Raw genomic sequence first — 24,299 nt, forward strand, 5'->3', positions numbered from 1 at the left:
ACATGCCTTCTTATGAATTGCTCTGGTGTGAGTCACTTGAGAATAGTACAAAAAGATCATGGTCATCCTAGAACATGCTCTGAGCAACATTTTCTACAAATTGCATAGTAGTCATGTTAACCAGGGCTGTTCAGTGATGAGTGCCCCTTATATTTGCATTTCTGACTGAAAAAAAAGATGTCTGACTTATGGGTCGTTCCACGAATACGGTGCATTTTACGTTCGTTAGACACAGGCGGCAGCGTAGCCTAGTGGTTAGAGCGTTGGACTAATAACCGAAAGGTTGCAAGATCGAATCCCCGAGCTGACAACGTACAAATCTGTAGTTCTGCCCCTGATCAAGGCAGTTAACCCACTGTTCCTAGGCCGTCATTGAAAATAAGAATTTGTTCTTAAGTCACTTGCCTAGTTAAAATAATTATGTTAAATAGTTCAAATACATCTATGCTCTAACTCAGTCATACTCATTTGGATCCGGGCCAAGACAGCCCCCCCCCCCAAAATTTTTTTTAGCAAAAACAGCAAACATTCAGTATTGGACAAACATAAGACGTGGAAAATTTGTAGAATTCAGGAAATGAGCTTAAAAACGTCAACATTTTCCCTTCGCTCAATGGCATAATGTATAGAATTGCAGGAAATAAGATTTGAGTAAACATTTTTTTTTAAAAGGTAAGGGGTCTGAATGCACTTGTATATATTTTTTTATGTGATTTAATGATTTATTCCCATTTGTCCCTCAGGTTTAAGGTCAACCCCGTAACATTTTAATATGGTAAAACTATTCCTTAAAAAATATATCTAAATCAGAACATCTAAATCAAATTGAACATCTAATTGTCAAATCATATTGTGAAAGCAGTTTGCTGGTTCTACTCTTTTTGGCTATTTTCTGGTGTTTTGTTGGGAAAACTGAGTGTGTTGAGCATAACACTTAGTGGGCACACAGTGTGTGTGTTGTGAAATCTGTACTGAATGTATTGTAATTTAAAAAAATTGTAGAACTGCCTTAATTTTACTGGACCCCAGGAAGAGTAGCTCATGCCTTGGCAGCAGCTAATGGGGATCCATAATAAATACAAATAACTCGTCAACCCTGTTACCCATAGATAGATTGGCTAGAAGTCTTTTAACAAGTAAAAAAGGGAAATATATAGAAAATAGTTTATCTATGTAACACACTTGTTACTATTTTTACTTTCTCTTTGAATACTTTTTTGAATTTGACACATCAACTGAAACCAGCATGTAGACTGTCTGCAACCAACCAACCATATTGGCTAACCAACATGAGAAACAATGTTGAAGCAGTGGCTAGAGCTTTTTCTCACGTTCGTCTCTTTCCCACAGGCCCTGGTAAAGCCATTACGGTGTGGTCCACATAGAGATCTTCAGCCGCTAGTGCCTAAGTACGGCGCTCACAGGGACTCTCCACTGGCCTTCCCTTCCCTGCACAGAGAAACAGTACTAGAGACTTCTGGCTCAGGAGCTGTAGACAGTGTCCAAGTGAATGTTTCATTGCTCTAAGAACCCCTCCCGCACTTCGAGGACCTAACTTACCTACCCGTCAAGAGAGTGCTCCTGCCGCTGAGTTAGCTGGTCAGGCATTTCATCCAGCCCCTCAGCATCAGGACTTAGCGAGGCGGCAGCCCCCACCAGCCCCTGTGACTGGAGCTATTCAGGGGGAGGAGGGGAAGGAGACCCCCGGCCGGTGCATCACTTTCCCTTGAGATGAAGCTTCAAGCCGTGATGGAGAACCTGCACAGGCAGCAGAGGGCCAAATTGCTGATGGAACTGGAGCAACAGCAGCTGCAGCAGGACGGCGCTCCGCAGGGTCACGGCCGGACCACCGCTGGCGTTGGGGACCAGCTGATGGGAAGCCCTGCCCCGGAGTCAGAGCACGCCCAGATGGCGGCCCTGGCAGCCATGAGGGCGGTGGCGGCCGGGCTGCAGAGGGCCTCAGACAGCCCCATGTCAGATCGCAGCAGCGGGGGAGAGGACGAGGAAGAAGAGGATGATGACGAGGAGGAGGAAGGGGAGCAGTACAAAGATATGATGGGCTCTGAGGAAGAGGAGATGATGTGAGTAGGACTGCCTCATGCGTATACATGCTTATACCGGGCCAGTATCCGATAGGTTGCTAGTTTGAATCCCCAAGCCTTAACCCTAATAAATCACTCTGGATAAGAGTGTCTGCTAAATGACTAGCCTTGAATGTCTGACTGGGTGCTTTGCTCTGGTCTAGGGTTTTGTTTGACCTTTGTAAGTTAATTAAAATGTTCCCAATTTTCACCATTTAGCCAAGCCTATATACTGTCACGCAACACCTTTTTAAAGTTTCAATAGTGTATTAGCTAGCTTTCCATCAAAATAATCATTGCCCTCGTAATTTCACAAGTTTTATATAAATGTTTTACCTTTTATTTATACAGGTAAGTCAATTAAGAACAAATTCCTATTTACAATGACGACCATGTCCAACACATCAATTAACAACAATTACACAACACATCTATATGCTCATCAATTACACAACACACATCTATATACTCATCAATTACACAACACACATCTATATACTCATCAATTACACAATACATATCTATATACTCATCAATTACACAACACACATCTATATACTCATCAATTACACAACACACATCTATATACTCATCAATTACACAACACACATCTATATACTCATCAATTACACAACACACATCTATATACTCATCAATTACACAACACACATCTATATACTCATCAATTACACAACACACATCTATATACTCATCAATTACACAACACACATCTATATACTCATCAATTACACAACACACATCTATATACTCATCAATTACACAACACACATCTATATACTCATCAATTACACAACACACATCTATATACTCATCAATTACACAACACACATCTATATACTCATCAATTACACAACACACATCTATATACTCATCAATTACACAACACACATCTATATACTCATCAATTACACAATACATGAAAGCAAACGCAAAACATGAAAAGCAAAACACGAAAATCAAAACACAATAATATGAAACAAACACATTCTTTAGTAAAAAGGCCCTCTAACATATGCCTGAATTGCCCTAGAGGCACCAAATCCAGCAGCTTTAAGGACTTTTGGAGATCATTCCAAGTCACCCAAACACCAGTATATTGGTATATACCAGTATGTGTACGGTGTTGTAACTTGGCTGGCATGGCTCTTTCTCTCGGCGGCAGAAAGCAGAAGTGGGATGAGGAGGACTTTGAGGGGGAGATGGAGGAGGACTATGAGGACGAGCTGGTGGACGAGGGGCTTCCCACGGGCCGGGAGGCGCTGGCCCTGCTGCTGCCCCACCGCCAGCTGCACGCCCATTCCCAGCTGCTGAATCAGGCCCGGCCCCGCACCGGGACCCACCCAGACCAGGAGCCCAGAGTGGCCATCCTCCCCCCACACGGATCCCACAGCCAGCTGGGCGGCCAGGACCACGGAGACTGGACTTACGAAGAGCAGTTTAGACAGGTAGGCCCCAGGGGGAGGGGGAGGGGGGGGGTTAGAGTTGGTAGGTACATGTAGGTAGGTATACTCAGTTGTATGGTGTCATCATACACAGCGGGGGTGACTTCCTGCTTCCAGACATCAACAGAAGACAATATTTGCCAAGTATGCCACTATTAGCTCTTCAGTTCGGCTCTCCAATTTGAAACCTCCCTCCCTTGAGGCATGCTCACATTGGAAAGGGTCTTAGGAAATGTGAATGCTGTTGATGTAAGCAGGAAGTCGCCTAGCTGTGTATGATGTCATATTGCTGAGTCTACCTTTAACCGTCCTTAGCAGGCTCATATTTACTGTAAACACTGCATTGGTTTTGATATAGTTTGGAGACCCTGTTGAAATTGTTGTATAGATACAGTGGGATTGTTTTTATGTGAAGGATTTCCGTTGTGAGAAGCTGTGGTCAAGCATAGCGATAGGGCTATGTTGAGGTGGACCAGAAAGAAGAGAACATAATACACTGAATACATGTATGTTTCCATTGTAGCTAATGCTAAAGGTTAGGTTAGCTAATGCTTAATGTTAGGTTAGCTAATGCTAAAGATTAGATTAGCTATTGATAAAGGGTAGAAGTGGAAAAAGTATAGGTTAAACATGTGAATTGCATTATTTAAACATAAATTATAATATCTCTTGTGTGAAAACAAAGTTCAACCAACCATAAAATATACCTAGCTGCTATATGCACATTTTACATAAGCCAGCCTCTGTAAAATGCTGCCTCAGGGCGTTTTTGAAAAATAGGGAAATGCAAGTTAAATGTTTGCTACACATATTGTCATTTTTACACAGACTTCGGAAGTTATGTAATAATGACAATATAATTTCGATACTTGCGTATTTGGTGAAATTATTTAATACATGGGTCTCTCTGTTAAGAGACCCAAGGCAAAATGTATGGAATTGGGCATGTTCTAGCATGTTCTACCACATGTTATCATGATATGTCAGCGTTGCCGTAACAATCTGAGTTATATCATGGTTACCCCAGAATCTATATTATATTGTTGACAGTTATATAATCAATAACTGGGCGGCAGGTAGCCTAGTGGTTAGAGCGTTGGACTAGTAACTGAAATGTTGCAAGATCAAATTCCTGAGCTGTCAAGGTAAAAATCTGTCATTCTGCCCCTGAACAAGGCAGTTAACCCACTGTTCCTAGGCTGTCATTGAAAATAATAATTTGTTCTTAACTGACTTGCCTAGTTAAATAAAGGTTAAAAAAAAGAGTTCCAGTACAGTACCTTGTCCATTCAGATAATGTTATGCAATCCAATGTTAATGACTCACTGCGGAATTCAGTTTATTTCTCTGCATAATTCCCACCTACACGGAACTCTGTAAGGAACATGAACTCAAACTTGATGTATTTTCCACCTTCATTTTTATGTTATACAAACACATGTTAAATGTGTTTTCTTGTTGATAGTAGCTGAGTAGAAGTGCTGTTAAGGTCTGGCATGTGCTTCTCCATGGGGAGGAAGGGGTTAAGACTGTACCATTTATTTTGGGCAGGTGGGTGGAGGCAGTTGGAATGTGCCTGAGGGAGAGTGCTAATCTGGCCATTCAGGACGCAGACCCTCTCAGAAATGTTGCATGTCTCTATCAGTCTGTCAGTTGGAACCATTCCAAACAGAAATGTTAGCCCTGCATTAAAAACTAGACATTCAGGTAAGTGCTAGATGACAGCCAGTGTATAACTGCTTTTAGCCAGACCTGGCCGTGCAGCCTAGGAGTGTATCATCTTGGCTGTGGAAAGGTCAGACTAAATTAGCCCACATGTGGTGGGGACGGAGTTCTGATTAAAAATGTGGTCATCAATTAATCAAAATTTTGAGGCGAGGCAGGTTGCCAGTAGCCTCTGATAGAAGATATCTGCCGGCGGCATAAGGAGGCAGCTGAATTACAAAAAGGATTCGTTGGGTGGATATCAAATTATACCAGCAGTGGATACTTTTTTGCCAACGAAACTGATTTGCCCCTGGTAGAGTGCCATTTGAGCTGTGTTATTTTAGTGACACCCATCCCTACCCCCTGGCGCCTGTACATACACCTGCCCCCTGATATTTTGTTATGGCAGCACTTCTTTTATTACTACCCGGACCTCTTTCCATTCACTGTTGTTTACTCCATCAAACACATGAGGGAGGATCTTTTTCTTTTTTCTCTCCCAACCTGTAGGCCTACATGTATCTGTTACAGTTCAACATCTGATAAGGCAGAGGTCATCATACCCGTTCGTTATCACAATAACATGACACGAGAATCTGGTGCTTTCTGGGCTAGCCTACTTCTACTGATCAGCACTGTTCAAAATGTCACCCTATTTCCTATTTGTGATGTTTTATTTGTGCTTACTGTGTGTGTGTGCGTGCGTGCGTGTGTGTGTGTGCGTGCGTGTGTGCGTGTGCGTGTGTGTGTGTGTGTGTACAGTGCATTTGGAAAGTAATTAGACCCCTTGACTTTTTCCACATTTTGTTACGTTAAAGCCTTATTCTAAAATTGATTAAATTGTTTTTTTTCCCTCAGTAATCTACACACAATAATAAACCCCATAATGACAAAGCAAAAACAGGTTTTATACCTTTTTGCAAATGTATGAAAAGGACATTCAGAGACTTGTACTGAAGCCACTTCTGCCTTGTCTTGTTGGAAGGTATATGTTCGCCCCAGTCTGAGGTCCTGAACGCTCTTCATCAAGGATCTCTCTGTACTTCGCTCCGTTCATCTTTCCCTCGATCCTGACTACTTATTGAGAGTCCTATATATGGGTATGTGTTTGGTTAAGTGTTTGTGGGAGATTGTTTCTTGTTTTGCATGTGTGAGCCTGACAAGACTGTTTTGTTGTTCGTGCATTCTTTGTTTGTTATTTTGGTGTTCTCTTGATTTAAAATAAATACAAGATGAGCATCCACATTCCTGCTGCGTTTTGGTCCTCCATTCCCGACGACAACCGTTACAGAATCTCCCACCAAATAAGGACCAAGCAGCGGAGGAAGGAGCAACGGAGGGACGATCGTGAGAAGTGGACGTGGGAAGAGATTATGGCCGGAGAAGGTCCATGGAGGAAGTGGAGCAAAGACAGGGAACGCTACAGGGGAACACGACTGGCGTTTAAGCCCGAGAGGCAGCCCCAATCATTTTTTGGGGGGGGGCACACGGGTAGGTTGGCTGGGCGAGGATTGAGCCCCAGGCCAAATCCCCGTACCTTTTCTGGGCAACCAGTGACTGGACAGGTCCCGTGCTTCGGGGTAATGGGTACTGTGGCGAGGCCAAGTATTTTTAGGCCGGTACGCGCAATACCAGCGCCCCGCATTTGCCAGGGCGAAGTGGGCATCCAGCCAGTAAGAGTGATGCCAGTTCTGCGCTCGAGACCGCCAGTACGCCTCTACGGTCCAGTGCGTCAGCCCAGTCCGACTCGTCCTGTTCCCGCTCCCCGCACTAGCCCTGAGGTGTGTGTTCCCAGGCTGATACCTCCAGTACCAGCACCACGCATCAGGCTTCCAGTGCGTCAGCCCAGTCCGACTCGTCCTGTTCCCGCTCCCCGCACTAGCCCTGAGGTGCGTGTTCCCAGGCTGATACCTCCAGTACCAGCACCACGCATCAGGCTTCCAGTGCGTCAACCCAGTCCGACTCGGCCTGTTCCCGCTCCCCGCACTAGCCCTGAGGTGCGTGTTCCCAGGCTGATACCTCCAGTACCAGCACCACGCATCAGGCTTCCAGTGCGTCAGCCCAGCCTCGAGAGTTCGGCAATAGTGTGCAGTCCAGAGTATCCGGCAACAGTGTGCAGTCCAGAGTATCCGGCAACAGTGTGCAGTCCAGAGTATCAGGCAACAGTGTGCAGTCCAGAGTATCCGGCAACAATGTGCAGTCCAGAGTATCCGGCACCAGTGTGCAGTCCAGAGTATCCGGCACCAGTGTGCAGTCCAGAGTATCCGGCACCAGTGTGCAGTCCAGAGTATCCGGCAACAGTGTCTAGTCCGGAACCGAGGGAGACTGCTTGTAATCCGGAACCGAGGGAGACTGCCTGTGATCCGGAACCGAGGGAGTCTGCCTGCGACCCGGAACCGAGGGAGTCTGCCTGCGACCCGGAACCGAGGGAGTCTGCCTGTGACCCGGAACCGAGGGAATCTGCCTGTGACCCGGAACCGAGGGAGTCTGCCTGCGACCCGGAACCGAGGGAGTCTGCCTGCGACCCGGAACCGAGGGAGTCTGCCTGCGACCCGGAACCGAGGGAGTCTGCCTGCGACCCGGAACCGAGGGAGTCTATCAGCAACCAGGAACTGAGTAAGTCTGTTGACGATCCGGAACTAAATATGAATAACTGTGTATCAAATGAGTCTGCCTACAGTGTGGAACGGAAGAGGTCTGCCTACGATCCGGAACGAGGGGAGTCTGCCTACGGCCCGAAACTGATCAAGTCTGTCTGCATTCTGGAGGACAGTAGGCCGGAGCCAGAAGCACCTCCTGTATAGGTGGGTTGGGGAGGGGGGGTGTAGCACAAGTGCCGTTGGTGACGGCAGCCACCCTCCCTTCCCTCCCTTTAGTTTAGGGGGATTTTTTTGTTGTTGTTGTTTTGAGGTTTTTTATTTATGAGGTGCATCCGGGGTCTGCACCTTTGGGGGGGGGGGGGGGTACTGTCACGTCCTGACCAGTATAAGGGTTATTTGTTATTGTTGTTTGGTCAGGACGTGGCAGAGGGTATTTTGTTTATGTGGTTCGGGGTGGTGTTTTATGTAGTAGGGTGTTTGATTTATTATTTCTGGGGTTTTGGGGTTATGTTCTAGGTTTGTATTTCTATGTGGTCTCTAGTCTTTTGTATTTCTTTGTCTAGTTTATTGAGAGTCCTATATATGGGTATGTGTTTGGTTAAGTGTTTGTGGGAGATTGTTTCTTGTTTTGCATGTGTGAGCCTGACAAGACTGTTTTGTTGTTTGTGTGTTCTTTGTTTGTTATTTTGGTGTTCTCTTGATTTAAAATAAATACAAGATGAGCATCCACATTCCTGCTGCGTTTTGGTCCTCCATTCCCGACGACAACTGTTACAGTAGGGATGGTGCCAGGTTTCCTCCAGACGTGACTCTTGGCATTCAGGCCAAAGAGTTCAATCTTGGTTTCATCAGACCAGAGAATCTTGTTTCTTATGGTCTGAGAGTCTTTAGGTGCCTTATGGCAAACTCCAAGCGGGCTGTCATGTGCCTTTTACTGAAGAGGGGCTTCCGTCTGGCCACTCTACTATTAAGGCCTGATTGGTGGAGTGTTGCAGAGATGGTTGTCCTTCTGGAAGGTTCTCCCATCTCCACAGAGGAAATCTGGAGGTCTGTCAGAGTGACCATTGGGTTCTTGCCTGCAACGTAACAAAATGTGGAAAAAGTCAAGGGGTCTGAATACTTTCTGAATGCACTGTGTGTGTATATATATATTTTGGGGGGGGGTGTTAGTTTAATGTGTATTTTATATTTTGTTATACACGGCGCATTTGGAAAAGAGACCTAGGTCTCAATATGTCTTCCCTGTCAAAATAAAGGTTAAATAAAAATATAGTGTACTACTTTTGGCCAGAAAGTAGTGCACTGTGTAGGGAATACGGTGCCATTTCAGAAGCAGCTTGGTGCTTTACCAGAGGGTAAACTCTATGTTTTACCTCCCATGTTTCATTTACAGTCTTGTTTGTTGTGTTCAGAACTGGCTTTACCCCCTGCAGCTCATTAACCCTGCATCTCATTAACCCTGCAGCTAGCGTGTAGACTTACATATTCACCTCTTGTATTTTGTTTTAACACCTTGAAACATGTACTAATTATTATCACAGCATGCCGTGCATTCAGACCTCTGTAACAAACATGTCCAACTCCAAAAATGTGAGAAAAGATATTGCAAGCTGTTTTTAAATACAGAGAAATACTCCAGTAAAAAAAATTGCATCTTTATTGACAATCCACCAGGCCCCTACTTTTATAGCACAATTCCAGATGAAACCTCCAATTTTGGGCCTTTTAGGATGACAATTACCATGTTCCTCTTTCCTGAAGTTGACTAACCACAACAGTAATTTTGTTGAAGGGGAATCTGTTGCTCATCCACAAACGAGGCAAAGAGTGTTGACCTCCCCACTGTCCATTGCCTACCCCTTCTCCTTTCATTACACATTCATCCTCCGGCTATAAAACTCTAAAAGCAGAAAAGACTTTGATGTACCCTGTCCTGTTTTTTAAATACAAACAGCAGGGCAGATGTAACACAGATGGACAGTAAAGAGAGTATCTGTTTAAAAATGTATCGCACTCATTATTATCAGGGAGTTGGCATTAAAGATTGATTTGCACGCACCAACACACGGAATGGGGGGGGGGGGGTGACCCCAGGAAATGAAGGATGAATTGGAGCCAATGCCACAAAGTGACACTAATTGGGATTGCTCGCCAGCGGGATTCTGCTGATACTACTCCTATATCGATGGCATTCCTTGATGTTCACTCCTGAAATTTGTAACCTATACAGTGGATTCTGTTTTCAGACCCCTTGACTTTTTCCACATTTGGTTACGTTACAGCCTAATTCTAAAATTGATTAAATAGTTTTTTCCCTCATCAAGGTCCTGTGTGGCTCAGTTGGTAGAGCATGGTGTTTGCAACGCCAGGGTTGTAGGTTTGATTCCCACGGGGGGCCAGTACGAAAAAAAAATGTATGCATTCACTACTGTAAGCGTCTGCTAAATGACTAAAATGTAAATGTAAATCAATCTACACATAATAACCCATAATGACAAAGCAAAAAGTTTTTTTTTAAATGTTTGCAATAAAAATAAAAAACAATCATGGCATACCCAAGAAGACTGTCAAAGGTTCTTCAACAAAGTCCTGAGTAAAAGTTCTGAATGCTTTTTTGTTTTTTGCAAATATGTCTAAACCTGTTTTTGCTTTGTCATTTTGGGGTGTGTAGATTGATGAGGGGGAAAAAAATATTTCATCAATTTAGAATAAGGCTGTGACGTAACAAAATGTGGAAAAAGTCAAGGGGTCTGAATACTTTCTGAATGCACTGTAAGTGGAACATCTTTGTATTACACAAAGTCTTGCTCAAAATGTGACTCAAGCCTTTTGCCATTGGTGTAACCACTGTAAAACAGTTTGTCTCTGAAACCATGTAGCCTAAAAGGATTCGCTCGTACAAATGAAGTCCATTGGCCTGATATATAGTGCCCTCCGTAATTATTGGGACAGTGAAGCATTTTTTTCTTATTTTGTCTCTCTACTCTAAAAGTTTGGATTTGAAATCTAAAAATTACTGAGGTTAAAGTGCAACTGCTTTAATTTTAGGGTATTTTCATCCATATCATGTTAACCGTTTAGAAATTACAGCACTTTTTGTACATATTCCATCCATTTTAGGGAAGCAAAAATATTGGGACAAATTCACTTGCATGCATTTGCTGTATAATTTGGTTGTTTCAGATAATTATGTGCCCAATAGAAATTTATGGTAAATAATGTATTGTGTCAATTTGGAGTCACTTTTATTGTAAATAACAATAGAATATGTTTCGAAATACTTCTACATTAATGTGGATGCTACCATGATTACAGATAATCCTGAATGAATCGTGAATAATGATGAGTGAGAAAGTTAGACGCACAAATATCATACTTCCAAGACATGCTAACCTCTCACCATTACAATAATAGGGGAGGTTCGAATTTTTGGGGGATATTTGTGCGTCTAAAAATGTTTAACTCCTTATTCACAATTCATTCAGGATTATCCATATTCACGGTAGCATCCACATTAATGTGGAAGTGTATTGAAACACATTCTGTTTGTATTTACAATAAAAGTGACTCCAAAATGACAGTTCATTATTTACCATTCATTTCTATTGGGCACAAAATAATCTGAAACAACCAAATTATACAGCAAATGTGTAGAGTCACAAGCTTGATGTAGTCATTGCGTGTTACGAATATGGGACCAAATACTTAACTTTTGACTACTTTAATACACATATAAGTGAATTTGTCAAAGCTTTTGCTCCCCTAATTTGGGGGGACTATATAGAAAAAGTGCTGTCCTTTAAAAACGGTTTACCCTCAAATTATAGCTGACAGTCTTCACTTTAACCTCATTGTTCGATTTAAAATCCCAACTTTTGAAGTATAGAGCCAAAATAATAAAAAATGCTTCACTGTCACAATAATTACGGAGGACACTGTAAATGAATAAAATCCAGACTTAAGTAAAGTCAGTGATGTATTGTATCCAGTTCTCACAGCATTTATTTGTGTGACCCAACCATTTGTGTGCAGTGCACGACAAACCATTGGAGGATATGCTGAAGGCCTGTTGAAAAATTCTGTCGTCAAACTATCTGCCATGAAGTGCCCTGGGGAACCTTTGGGTGTGTGACAGACTTTGTTTTAACAAAGAAAGAACAGGGTTAATGAAAATAGGAATCCCATAAAAACAACGGCTTAAACAAAACAAACAGTGGCATGGGAAGACCTATTAAAGTCTTCCTGTTGAGTCAAGGAGAAACAGAGGGATGTAACTAAAGGGTGTGGGAGGGAGCGAGGGAGAGAGCAGTTTGAACAGCAGCCAAGCAGTACAAGTGTAGTGAATACTGGCTTTTGGCTGTGAAGTGGAGTCTTTTAAAGTGTCCAGTATCTAGTTGCTGTGCAGCTGATGTCAGAACTCTGCAGCCAAGGGGATTCTGGAAATTGGCAGGCACTCAATATGGTGTTGAAGGGGGGTAGCTAGTAGCAGGAATGTAAACAATGATTGCAGAAAGGTCAGCATTTCTTTTTCTGTGTTCCCATTTCGGCATTTGGCCTTTTTTGTATAGTTTCAAGGCATCTACACAGTGTCTTTAGTTATCTGGGAAAACCTAGCTTTGTATTTATTCAGAAAGTGATTTGATTTAACCGTGACTTGTCAACTAATACATTGTCAGGGAGTGGATTGAGATTATACAACATGCATTTGCTTTATTGGCTAAAGCAACAAAAAAAAAACGAAATATGTTTGACATTGCTAGACTGAGTCCAACCTCGCAAACCATATCTTTCTTTGTGGATGACCTGCGTCGTTTGTCGTGTCTAATCTGTACATTTCTATACAAGGCTCAAGCTTCTTACGGTATGAAAGACTAGAATGTAACCTTGTGCCAAAATACATTTTACATTTTTACATTTTAGCAGACGCTCTTATCCAGAGCGACTTACAGTAGTGAATGCATACATTTCATACATTTTTTTTTTTTTTCTGTGCTGGCCGCCCGTGGGAATCGAACCCACAACCCTGGTGTTGCAAACACCATGCTCTACCAACTGAGCTACAGGGAAGGCTAAAATACTCTGGTACAAATGCGATTACTATTGAATGGTTACTATTGAAGTGTCAACAAACAAAGTTATGACGTCTATGAAAGAAGTAATCTATAGAAACATCCTTATCCTTACAAAGACCATGTTTGTGCTCTGTCGCCTTGAAATACCTTGAAACAGTTCTCCATCAGCCTTGGGCATTAAAGGTTGCATTCTTTAAGAAATCAATGGGAAATAGATCAGACACAGATATAATGTTTCACACTACCTGGTATTTCTGAATCCACCTTATTTGAAATAGATTGGGGAAAATGTCAGTTGAGGAAAATGTAAATGTGCAATTCAATAGCCATTATAAGCGTGACCGTCATACAAAGAATGATGTGTGAGATTAACCAGCCACACCTTGTTTTGATCCCATCCACTTCTGAAAGATGGTTAAGATTCAAGTCAAACAGTGGGCATTGTCATGACTCCCCCTGGGGTGTATTCATTATGCTGATTCTGTTGCAAAACATTTACTGCCATTTACTGCAAACTGAAAATGTTTTGCAATGAAAAAATATGTTTCTATTCGACAAATTCAGGTAGGTCCCACAACATGGCAGCTGACAAGGAGAGGACTATTTTAATTTAAAAAATTATATATTTAACCATTATTTAACTAGGCAAGTCAGTTAAGAACAAATTCTTATTTACAATGATGGCCTACACCGGCCAAACCCTTACGACGCTGGCTGGGCCAATTGTGTGCTGCCCTATGATCAAGAGTCAGCAGAGGTTAAATGTTTTACCCATCCAACCTATTGATCTGGATGGCCCGGCCAACACGACCAGGGCAGATGTCACTAGTTACCACAGCCACATAATTATGGCTAAGCCCCACCTATTTTGACAATTATCTTAATTAAAATCTGATGTTAAACTTAACCTTAACCACACTGCTAACCTTATGCCTAACCATAACATTAAATGAAGACCATTTCATGAATTTATACGATTTCGCCAATTTATACTTTGTGGCGGTGGTAACTAGTGACAACTGACCAGGACATCTACTTCCCTAAAGAGCCACATGGAAAGGGCTGCTGAGGGTGGCGTGACCTGGGCTGTCGTTATCCATCACCCTCATAGCCATGGTCATCAGTCATTCTGATTGACACTCTGCTAACAACCAGAGCCTTTCTCGCCAGTGTCGTGTCTTTGGCTATGCCGGATTAAGTGATATGACATGCTATCCTATAAAATTATTTCTCTGTAATTAATATCACCTGATTAGAAAGTCGGAACACCACGGAAGAGTGTTTATAGAGCCGTCATCTTCCGAATAAACTCTTAAAGACTTTAATATTTCACATCGATAGCCGTCAATATTAATCGTCATCTTATTTTCAGTCTCATAATGAAAGTTGTAAATTCTTGGTTATCTGCACGAACCCTGGCTAACAAGTTGAATCAGCAATACAAAATTGGGTTTAATTATTTATTTACCAAATACCTAAACTAATCACACAGAATTACATATACACAGAATACAAATTATGTCATACAGAAAACGGCCCTGGTGGATGGAGCCGACATGGCGGCTTGTTACACAAAGAAAGGGGGTTGGGCTTGAATGAAAGAGCGGGAAGACTGAGGAACAAAAGAAACAGCAGCTATCGTAAATACATTATCGTATGCATTCTAAATTACCGCCCATTTGGAAAATGCAATAAATATTTACTCTGAGCTGCGCTTCGGTAGGTTGGTCGTAGATGCTGGCCGGGTTGGCCAACAGAGATCTTCCTGTCCTCGGAAGAATGTCTCTGGTGGTAAATTGGATACGTTGTGGTATCTTCGTCGTGTGTTAGACTGGATCCGTCGTCCGTCCTTTCCCAGCCCACGTCTACAGCGGCCGCTGCTAACTCAACGGCTAGGAAGTATCACTTCTGTAGTGAATAAGTTCAAAGTTCATGCCATTCACAACCAAAGCTCACGCCGAGGTTGGCTTAGTTACTTGACATGTGTGTCCTTTTAACGCAGAGGCTGCAGACCTCACGTAGTGGAACCCTGGTTACATTGTGTCATTGTCTTATATAGTGGCGAGGGGAGAAGGGTGTGTTTCATCGTTTATAACCCCTGTCTCTTCACAGGGGCGGGCCACTGATTAAGCAGGGCACTTTCCTTATGAAAACCCAATTCTCTCATTTGGAAGCTAAAATTACATTTAATCTTTTAACAAACAGTTTCAATATCAAACATTTAACTTGCACAACAATTCCATGTGAATTTGATAACTAGAATATGTAGACTTTCCCAGGTACAGTTTATGTTGTCCTGTCATCAGTCATAATGTCTCAGATGACAACCGAACTGACATCCATACTCATTAAGTTCCAACGCATATTTCCAACTGGTTATATTACCGAAATATGGTCCCTTTTCCCCATTTGTTTGATGTTCCCAGACTATCTATATTTAACAAAGGCTATTCAACAGTCCTTCAGTAGGGTCAGAGAGAGAGAGGAAGGGAGAAAGGTATTTATGGGGTGGGGGTCATAAACTTTACCCACAGGCCAACGTCATGACAGTCCCCCCATGTTGGGTTCAATCTTGCGATTAACCTGCATGTTGCAAACCAACATAAAAATGAACGTGGGTTGTCCTGGTTGTGGATCATCGTTGTGGTCCCCATCTGGTGGTCGACCCGGGTAGGGTGTCTGCAAATGAAAAGGTCCGCTCCAAGGCTGGGCAGCAGATGTCCAGTTGGTGGTCGCTGTTGCAGTCCCCCCTCTGGTGGTCGACCCGGGTAGGGTCTCTGCAAATGAAGAAGTCCGTTCCATGGCTTGGCAGCGGATGTCCGGATTGGGATCGCCGTTCTGGACCCGTCGTCTGGTCGTCCAGACTGGAATATCTGGGCAGTAACTTAGGCAGATGTTAACAACGCACACACACTCATGAAATATATCATTACATTTCCCCCCAAATGAGCGGCGTTGTGGCACTAACTGATGGTTGAATGGGGGAGTTGTTTATGGCACTATCACTTTCTATGTGCCGAAGAAAATGAAACAAAATGAATGAAAGCATAAACAGAACAAAATATAGTTATGCCACCTTAATCATCTAATTGGACTGTATTCTGTCTACGTCCATGGTCTTGGCAAAATGACCCTATCATGGTATTGTCTAATGTCATATCTAGGGCTTTCCTAATTTGCGGGGTGGTGCTTAGGGTACTATCCTAAGTTGACAACTATATGATAAGTCTACAGCTGTAAGGCACTAGTTTTGGGCAGTCTACAGGGATGACCTATGGACTTCTGAGAAGAAAACTGGTGAGTGCTGTAGCTGTAGAGTTAAAGGCCTCAAAATAAATGTTCAACTTTACTAAGGCTGGTATTTTGCTCGGACCCTTAAGTAATCCTAGCATAAATCCTAATTGGATGTTCCGTTCTGCATGTGCGTTTATGCTTACACAAGCGCACATGTCAAGGGGAGAAAACCAAGTATCCTGGCCAATTACAACTTGTTCAGAATGAGTCTGACGTAGTCAGGTAATTTTCAGGTCAATGCCTGGAGGTCAGTCAGAATTGGTGTCAAGGGAGTCTGTAGTAGTTTTTCTACAAGTCACTGTGTCTTCCACTATTGTAGTGGCGATAGGTATGAAGTCTATTTCATAGCTATGTTATCCACGGAGGAGCTAACCTCACGACGGAAGTACTCTTTAAGTATTGGACCAGTCGTACGTGGTGTGATCATGGTTCATGACTTCTAATAATTTTCCTCCTGAATGGAGGGTCCTATTTATTAGTGACATGTGTGTTAACCATTGGAAGAGTGCACTGGAGATTCCCCTCCACGTGTTGCACTCTGAGTGACTCCTATGTCGCTGTTGTCAAGGGTAATTTGATTGGTTAGGTCTCTAACCTTCTTATTGATTGTAGCTTGACTGACTGTTGCTGGTGTTGGTACTGGTACTCAAGGGGACCAGTTATCCTACCGATTTATTCTGAAATATTATCTAACGGAACACATGATTGGAGCATTTTACTAGTTGTATTGTAGTTGAACCTACACATGGCAAGGAATGATTATTGTTGCCATTTGTTTTGGAGGTGGACAAGTCCACTGGACTTCCTTTACGACCAGTGTGGTACACCTCAGTACTATCTTAGGTGTGTTCTAAGATAGGCCCCTAGACGGGGATTGTCTGCTCCTCACTGTTCTCAAAGGGGAGTTTACAACTAGATTTGATTTATGCTTTGGCGGCCTCGTACAGTGTTGTCCGTAGTCTCGACCCCCCCACCGGCCTCTGAGGCTCATCATGGGTCTGGGCTACTATTCCTCCCCTTTGTGTCTCGGGACCCCCCCACCAGCGGGTGGTGTTGGTATCTGAGGCGCAAACGAAAAGTTCGGACCCTATGTACGAGTTGTCAGTGGCCGCCATATTATGAGAATGGCTGTAACCTTTCAACCAAATCTCCTGGTGTTTGTGCTTCAACACCCTCAGTGGCTGTTGAGATCTGTCAGTCACCACCGCGTCTGCGTGTGGCAACCTCTTCAGTACCTGCAAACTGAGATGAGGATATCGGTCTGTGATATCGCAAAGTGTTTCACCAGTGGGAGTCATCGGGTCAGTTGCTGGACTGACGCCATTAGTGTCATTGTAAGGGTTGACAGTCCCCCACAAAGCGGAAGGTGTATCATCGGAAGCAGAGTATACTCTGCGCATCCATGTTTTTCTTGCTGAGACGGCTGCAGTGCTTGCGGAAGTGTCCGAAGGGCAAGAGAAGTTCATCCCAACTACCGTATTGCACGACTGCAAGGAAGAGGGAAGTTGCTCATTCACAGAGACAGCTGGCTCGAAATCATGAAAAGAATGGTCAATCAGATTGGCTGATGGAATGTGTCGAGATATCGTAATATCTCCTTGGATCGGATTCTGCACCAAGAGGTTTCTAAACGTCTTTTTCCCAAGGGGTGCTTTCGACAGATGCCCCTCGTGAATGACTGCATTGCAGCTAGCGTTAGGGGAAGACAGTTTGGTCAGTGGAGAAGGCACTGTGGCCTGTGACCATACCTGGTTGGTTTTCCAATCCATCAATGGGAGTAACCGATCCATCAAGTCTGCTCCCAGTAGCAGGGGTACAGTTTCGAGGCTGGTAACATACACAGGGTGAACGAGCGAGACGTCCTGGAAGTGTAGTTTCAGCATGACTCTCAATGTGAGAGGCGAGGTAGTCTGAGTGACCCCTCGAAGTGTAGTGTCGCATCGTTCCACTTTTAACCAATGTTTAGTTGGCTTCAAAGTCCTTTTGAGATCATCGAACAATGTTTGAGAGATGAGTGATATTGTCGCACCCGAATCAATTAGCGCATGACAAGTTAAGTAGTCTTCCAGGACTGTTTCCAGGTATGGTCATTTCGATTCGTGTTTAGTGGACATATTCCCCACAAAGTGGAGTGGTCGTTCGCAACGACGTGATGCGTAATTTCTGTTCAAAGTGGAAGCAGATCGACTTTTCAGATTTTGAGTGGGCTTGGCTTTAACGAAGCGTTTGACCTTTTTCTTCGCAACCTTTGTATCAGAGTCTATAGACAAAGCCCGTGGGGCTTGTTTCTTGATCAAGAGGGCCCTGGATAGGGTCTTGAGTGAGAGCGGGTGAGATTTGAATTTTAACGTCCTTGCCATGGGGGTTAATTCCTGCGGACCTGGTGTCCGGTAATTCCCTGTCTAGTCCGTGTGACTTATCTTTTACCCTTTTCTCAAATGTTTCTCGCTTTAGTTCTTCACGTAGTGGAACTTCTGGAGAACATTGGTCTACATTTTGATGGTCTACATTGGTCTACATTTTGATGCTACATTTTGATGCTCTGACACTTTGTGTGGGTTGGGTGCAGGAACGTAGCGAACAGGTCGATTGTAGCGGTAGTCGTTTTGAAAGCGACGTACTTTACAGTTATTTCGACCGCGGCGGTTATTGGATTCGTGGTTTCGTGGTAGAAACCGTTGTTGTGCGCCATCTCTCAACGCTCCAATACCTGATAATGCACCCTCTAACTGGAGTGAGTGCTCCTGATCAAACTTCAAAACCGAGTGGTCAGGGCTCTTAGCGTTGCGAGCTTTTGATGTCTCAAAAGCTGTGCTTGCAAGCTCTCTGAGTTGTAAGATAGGCAAGCCAACGTGGGCGGCAGGGCCCGAGTAGGTAATGAAGGTGGGATACATGTTCGACAGAAACATTTGTTTGAATGGTAACAGCTCTTCCATTCCTGTTTCCGTGAGTAGGCCAAAGTAAGCTGAACGAAGCCTATGATAGAAAGCTTGTGGGTGTTCGTTCCGAGCTTGTTTGACCGTGTTAGCCAGTGAGCTATCGTGTTTGCGAGTCGCAGAACCACTGAATTCTAATTTCAAAGCTGTGGAAAGTTTAGCGTAGTCATTTAGCATGTGTTGCTGTTGTAGGCGAATGAACCTCGTCATGTGTCTATTCGACGTTCGCTTCAACAGGTAAACCCTGTCAGAACCCGTAGCATTCGGGTAGCCACCCAACGCGTCCTCTGTGTCAGCTAGGAACGTCTCAGTATCGTTTGGCTGACCTGGAACGGGGTCAAAGGTGGGGAAATTCTTGACGAGTTTCTCAAGGTATTCCGCATCAAGCGGGCGGAGAGGGTTGGCTTCATCCTGTGGGGAAATTGGGACCGAAAGGCCAAGAGGAGAAGACTGAGGGACACATGATGGAGGCAATGTCTGAAACTTATCGTCTTCACTCCTTTGAGTACCGGACTCCGGTTGCTTGGATGGATAGTCATGCTGTAGAGCGTGACCATTCTGGACTTCCTCCAGATGGTACCTAAGGGTGGTATTCTGCTGCATTTCAGAGTCCACTTGAGCACTTAGAGTACCATTTTTGGACACGCGAGTGTCACACCTGCTCCTTTCGGTCTCAAACTTATCCATCATGGTTTGCAGATAGAGGTCTTGAGTACGGACCGAGAGATTCAGTGATGAGATTTCCTCTGCTTGCTTAGAAATCAATATTTCCATCCTCATCACCTGAGTTCTCTCAACATTCATTTGGTCAGCAACTTCAATAAGTTCTGCTGATTTGTCATCCAACTTAGTCATTGTGTTCATCAACTGATCGTCTTTGGTCTGCAGAATTTGGAGTAGAACATTGTTACCTTGAGTAACGTTCAACAAAACTGCCTGCATGTTATCAAATTGCGCGCTCCTGTTTGTAGATAACTTGACAGATTTGTCTAGTTTGGAGTGGACTACATCGCATTTAGTTTTGCCTAAATCGAGTTGTTCCTGCAGATGACAATTTTATTGGAGAGTTTGTGCTCGTTCATCGTCATAAGTATTTGCAATTACTTTTAATTGTTCCAATTTGAAACGCAGTTCCTCGACTAGCAGAATGTTTTAATTTCCTGCTTTTGTCAATAGTTGCTCAGTTCTCTCCACCTGTGCGCTCATGTTAGCCATGTCTTGCACGTGCTTCAGCTGTGCACTGTGGTATTGGACCGATGCCAACCTTTGATGGCGATACATAAGTGCTAAAGTGGAGAGAACCGTCACAAAGCCTGTGTTTGATGGTTGATTTTGGAGAGCGTTCGCAATTTCGGCTGTTTTTTCGCTAATGGCATAATTAGGGTTGGTATCGCTGCTGAGGTCAGAGATCAATCCTTTTATGGGTGGAGGTTCACTAATTAGCGGAGGAGTGGTGACCTCCTCCTTTGATAGCTTGCACATTATTAGAAAAATTTAGAGGAAAAATGTTCCTATTTTTTTCAATGTTTGGGTTTGGAATTCATTGGAAGCTGCAAATACGAGTTTAATCTATTTATAGATGTTGACGAACCATCAGTACTGTACCAGTAATGTGGCAGTTGGACGTGAATGAATTTGCAAAAGCAAATTGAATTAATTATTCAATGCCAATGATTAATCCTACCTGGGTAGGCTATCTGGGTATTAAACTTGAATTAACCTGAGAGGTTGCTTCATCCAGGTTAATATGAGAAGTTTAATAGTGTCTCATTTGATTGGAAGAACATTAAGGTATGTTCAACAATTTAACTTATTAAATTGAATGAGACGATAATCCATGGGATTCCCGCTGGGGCGGGACTTCTGTCAGTACTGGATTACTGAATGGGTTTTGCAAAAACCAAATTTTACTGATTGATCAATTTTAATGATAAATCAAACCTGTATAGGCTATTTGGGATTTAAACTTTAATTAACCTGAGAGGTTTATTCATCTAGGTTAATGTGGAAAAAAGATTACAATGTCTCATTTAGAAAACTCATCAATTTGGATATTATTTAAAAGATCCACTTGAGAATGTAAATCTGGCAATTTCACTTATTAGTTCAATTGAATAAGACATCGATATTGTCTGGATATCATAAGTAACGACTTGAGTGTCACCTGACTAATTCTTCTTGAAGGAAAGTACTGGTGACTCTTCAGAGGTCCTTGATTTGCACACACTGAAATCAAACGGAAGTACCCAGGGCGGGACTTCCGTTCCGGAAGGCGGAGGAATTACAATGTGGCACAAGACAAAATGGCTGTTTTCCCTTTTGTTAGCTTAGCATCTCAAGCAAGCTAATCCTACATTTAGCATTTTTCAGGCAAAAACCTTTCCCCTTGGCAAGGGAAAGGTTTTACTCATAACGTATTATGTTCAAACCCTTTTCGCCGATATTTTACAATGTTTTAACTGGAACTTGCGGCAAACAATGAAATGCGCCGTGGTCTACTCGCGTGGAAACATGAGAGAGACAGAGAGATACTTATCGCTGGTCAAGCTAATCTCTACTAAATTTCAATCGGCTGGCTCTTTGTCCTCGCTCGAGAAATTAATAATGACCGAGCCTACACGCGTCTGAACCGCGTGAGGCAGAAATAGCCCAGCGTTTGGCCAAACGCTCTATTCCTCAGATAGCTTTATCAGCCCTCATACAGAAATGTATTCGCTTACGCTACCCACTGACTACGTCAGAGAACAACACGGAGGCGGGGAATCTCCAGCACACACCACCAACAATTCCTATCTACAATTCCCATAATGTATATAATAAACTTGGTATATTATGTCATCTGCTTTTCAATTTTATATAGGCTGAATCAAAATGAAAGCGTCATCCTATTTTAGATTCCTCGCACGGGGGCTCCAATATGTCGTGTCTTTGGCTATGCCGGATTAAGTGATATGACATGCTATCCTATAAAATTCTTTCTCTGTAATTAATATCACCAGATTAGCTAATCATGTAAATGTAATTAACTAGAAAGTCGGGACACCACGGAAGAGTGTTTGTAGAGCCGTCATCTTCCGAATAAACTCTTAAAGACTTTAATATTTCACGTCGATAGCCATCAATATTAATCGTCATCTTATTTTCAGTCTCATAATGAAAGTTGTAAATTCTTGGTTATCTGCATGAACCCTGGCTAACAAGTTGAATCAGCAATACAAAATTGGGTTTAATTATTTATTTACCAAATACCTAAACTAATCACACAGAATTACATATACACAGAATACAAATTATGTCATACAGAAAACGGCCCTGGTGGACGGAGCCGACATGGCGGCTTGTTACACAAAGAAAGGGGGTTGGGCTTGAATGAAAGAGCGGGAAGACTGAGGAACAAAAGAAACAGCAGCTATCGTAAATACATTATCGTATGCATTCTAAATTACCGCCCATTTGGAAAATGCAATAAATATTTACTCTGAGCTGCGCTTCGGTAGGTTGGTCGTAGATGCTGGCCGGGTTGGCCAACAGAGATCTTCCTGTCCTCGGAAGAATGTCTCTGGTGGTAAATTGGGTACATTGTGGTATCTTCGTCGTGTGTTAGACTGGATCCGTCGTCCGTCCTTTCCCAGCCCACGTCTACAGCGGCCGCTGCTAACTCAATGGCTAGGAAGTATCACTTCTGTAGTGAATAAGTTCAAAGTTCATACCATTCACAACCAAAGCTCACACCGAGGTTGGCTTAGTTCTGTACTTTCATGTGTGTCCTTTTAACGCAGAGGCTGCAGACCTTTGTTTGATGTTCCCAGACTCTCTTTATTTAACAAAGGCTATTCAACAGTCCTTCAGTAGGGTCAGAGAGAGAGGGGAAGGGAGAAAGGTATTTATGGGGGGGGGTCATAAACCTTACCCACAGGCCAACGTCATGACACCAGACATGTCTTCTGTTCCCTTCAGATTGTCTGCCGGTCCTGTTTGGTAACGCAGGCACTGGGACCAGTTTGTTTGGTTAGGTGATGTTGTCTTCTTAGAGCCTGTTCTTGTTCGTGCCAATCAAACATTTCCCCATCCACTCACATTGCTCACATGTGAAACTGCAGCTTGCTCAAAGTTCCACCCTACCTTCTTTGGCATTTATAAAGTTGATACTATTCATTAGACTGTGTAGTTAGGTTAGGCCCTTAATACATCGTCATACAGTTAGCAATCTAGACGCTCTCACAAGCTGCCAACTGTTCCACATTCTTATCAAAGTCTATACAGGCTGTATGTACCGTAAGAACAGCTGAGGTTAGTGGGAATGGGATACATGTGTCATTGAATAGTGTTCATTCTATTTCCATGTCATGTATCGTCAAGTGGTGTTCACTGTATTTTCACATCAACTGTAAATATATCCAATGAAAGACATGATTATTGCTTTGACGTTGGCCCTATACAGGATTCCTGCATTGACTCCATTAATTGACAGAATTCTAACATATTACACTTGCTATGCTACCCTTTGCATTGTGTATCACCATATTACTCTTAATCCAAGCAAAGCAGTTTGTTGTTATTTTTTTTATAATCCTCTCCAATCTCTCTTCAGTTCTTAGAAAATGCTGCAATACTCACTGGGAGGAACAGCTTTGTTTTTGTTTTTCTCTGAGTATTTGCTTGCGTCTAAATCCTTTGATCTGTCCCAACCCACTGTCCATTAGGTGAATCTTGGATTATGAAGTCAGGAATTCAGTCAGGATGTGTAACTTTGTGGGCGACCCAACCAAATTCACATAGAAATGTGAGTTATAGATCTGTCGTTCTGAAAGCAAGTCTATGAAGCTTCCCATACTTACATTTCGTTTTTGATTCTTTTACTTTCGGTTTTGTACACCAGCTGAAAGTACAATATTTTTGGTCGTTGAAAAGATATTTCACAGCGGTTTAGATGGTATAATGATTCTCTACACTATACTTGCTTTGCTTGTTTGTCACATAAACTAAAATTACGCTACATTTTTGAATTTTTGCAACCAGGAAATGAGGGAGCGATGTCTACATAGTTGTGCCATGTTCAGCAGTGGTTCTGTCTCTAAGTATAGTGCTCAGGTAGCCTAGTGGTTAAGCGCATTGGGCAAGTAACTGAAAGGTTGCTTGTTGAAAT

General features: G+C 43.0%; 1 protein-coding gene across 4 annotated transcripts in view; it reads left to right on the forward strand.

Moving 5' to 3' along the window:
• arid3a (AT-rich interactive domain 3A) overlaps nt 1–24,299 on the forward strand; it is a 71,331-nt gene that overhangs the window by 27,111 nt on the left and 19,921 nt on the right. For all 4 annotated transcript variants that reach the window (XM_029695850.1, XM_029695851.1, XM_029695849.1 and 1 more), the window contains 2 exons: nt 1,351–2,081; nt 3,265–3,547. In XM_029695850.1, the coding sequence (XP_029551710.1) occupies nt 1,732–2,081; nt 3,265–3,547 (633 nt within the window). In that variant the 5' untranslated portion in view covers nt 1,351–1,731. The remainder of the gene's footprint in view (nt 1–1,350; nt 2,082–3,264; nt 3,548–24,299) is intronic.

This window comes from Salmo trutta, chromosome 17 (genome assembly GCF_901001165.1).
Source record: "Salmo trutta chromosome 17, fSalTru1.1, whole genome shotgun sequence".
Taxonomy (NCBI): Eukaryota; Metazoa; Chordata; class Actinopteri; order Salmoniformes; family Salmonidae; genus Salmo; species Salmo trutta.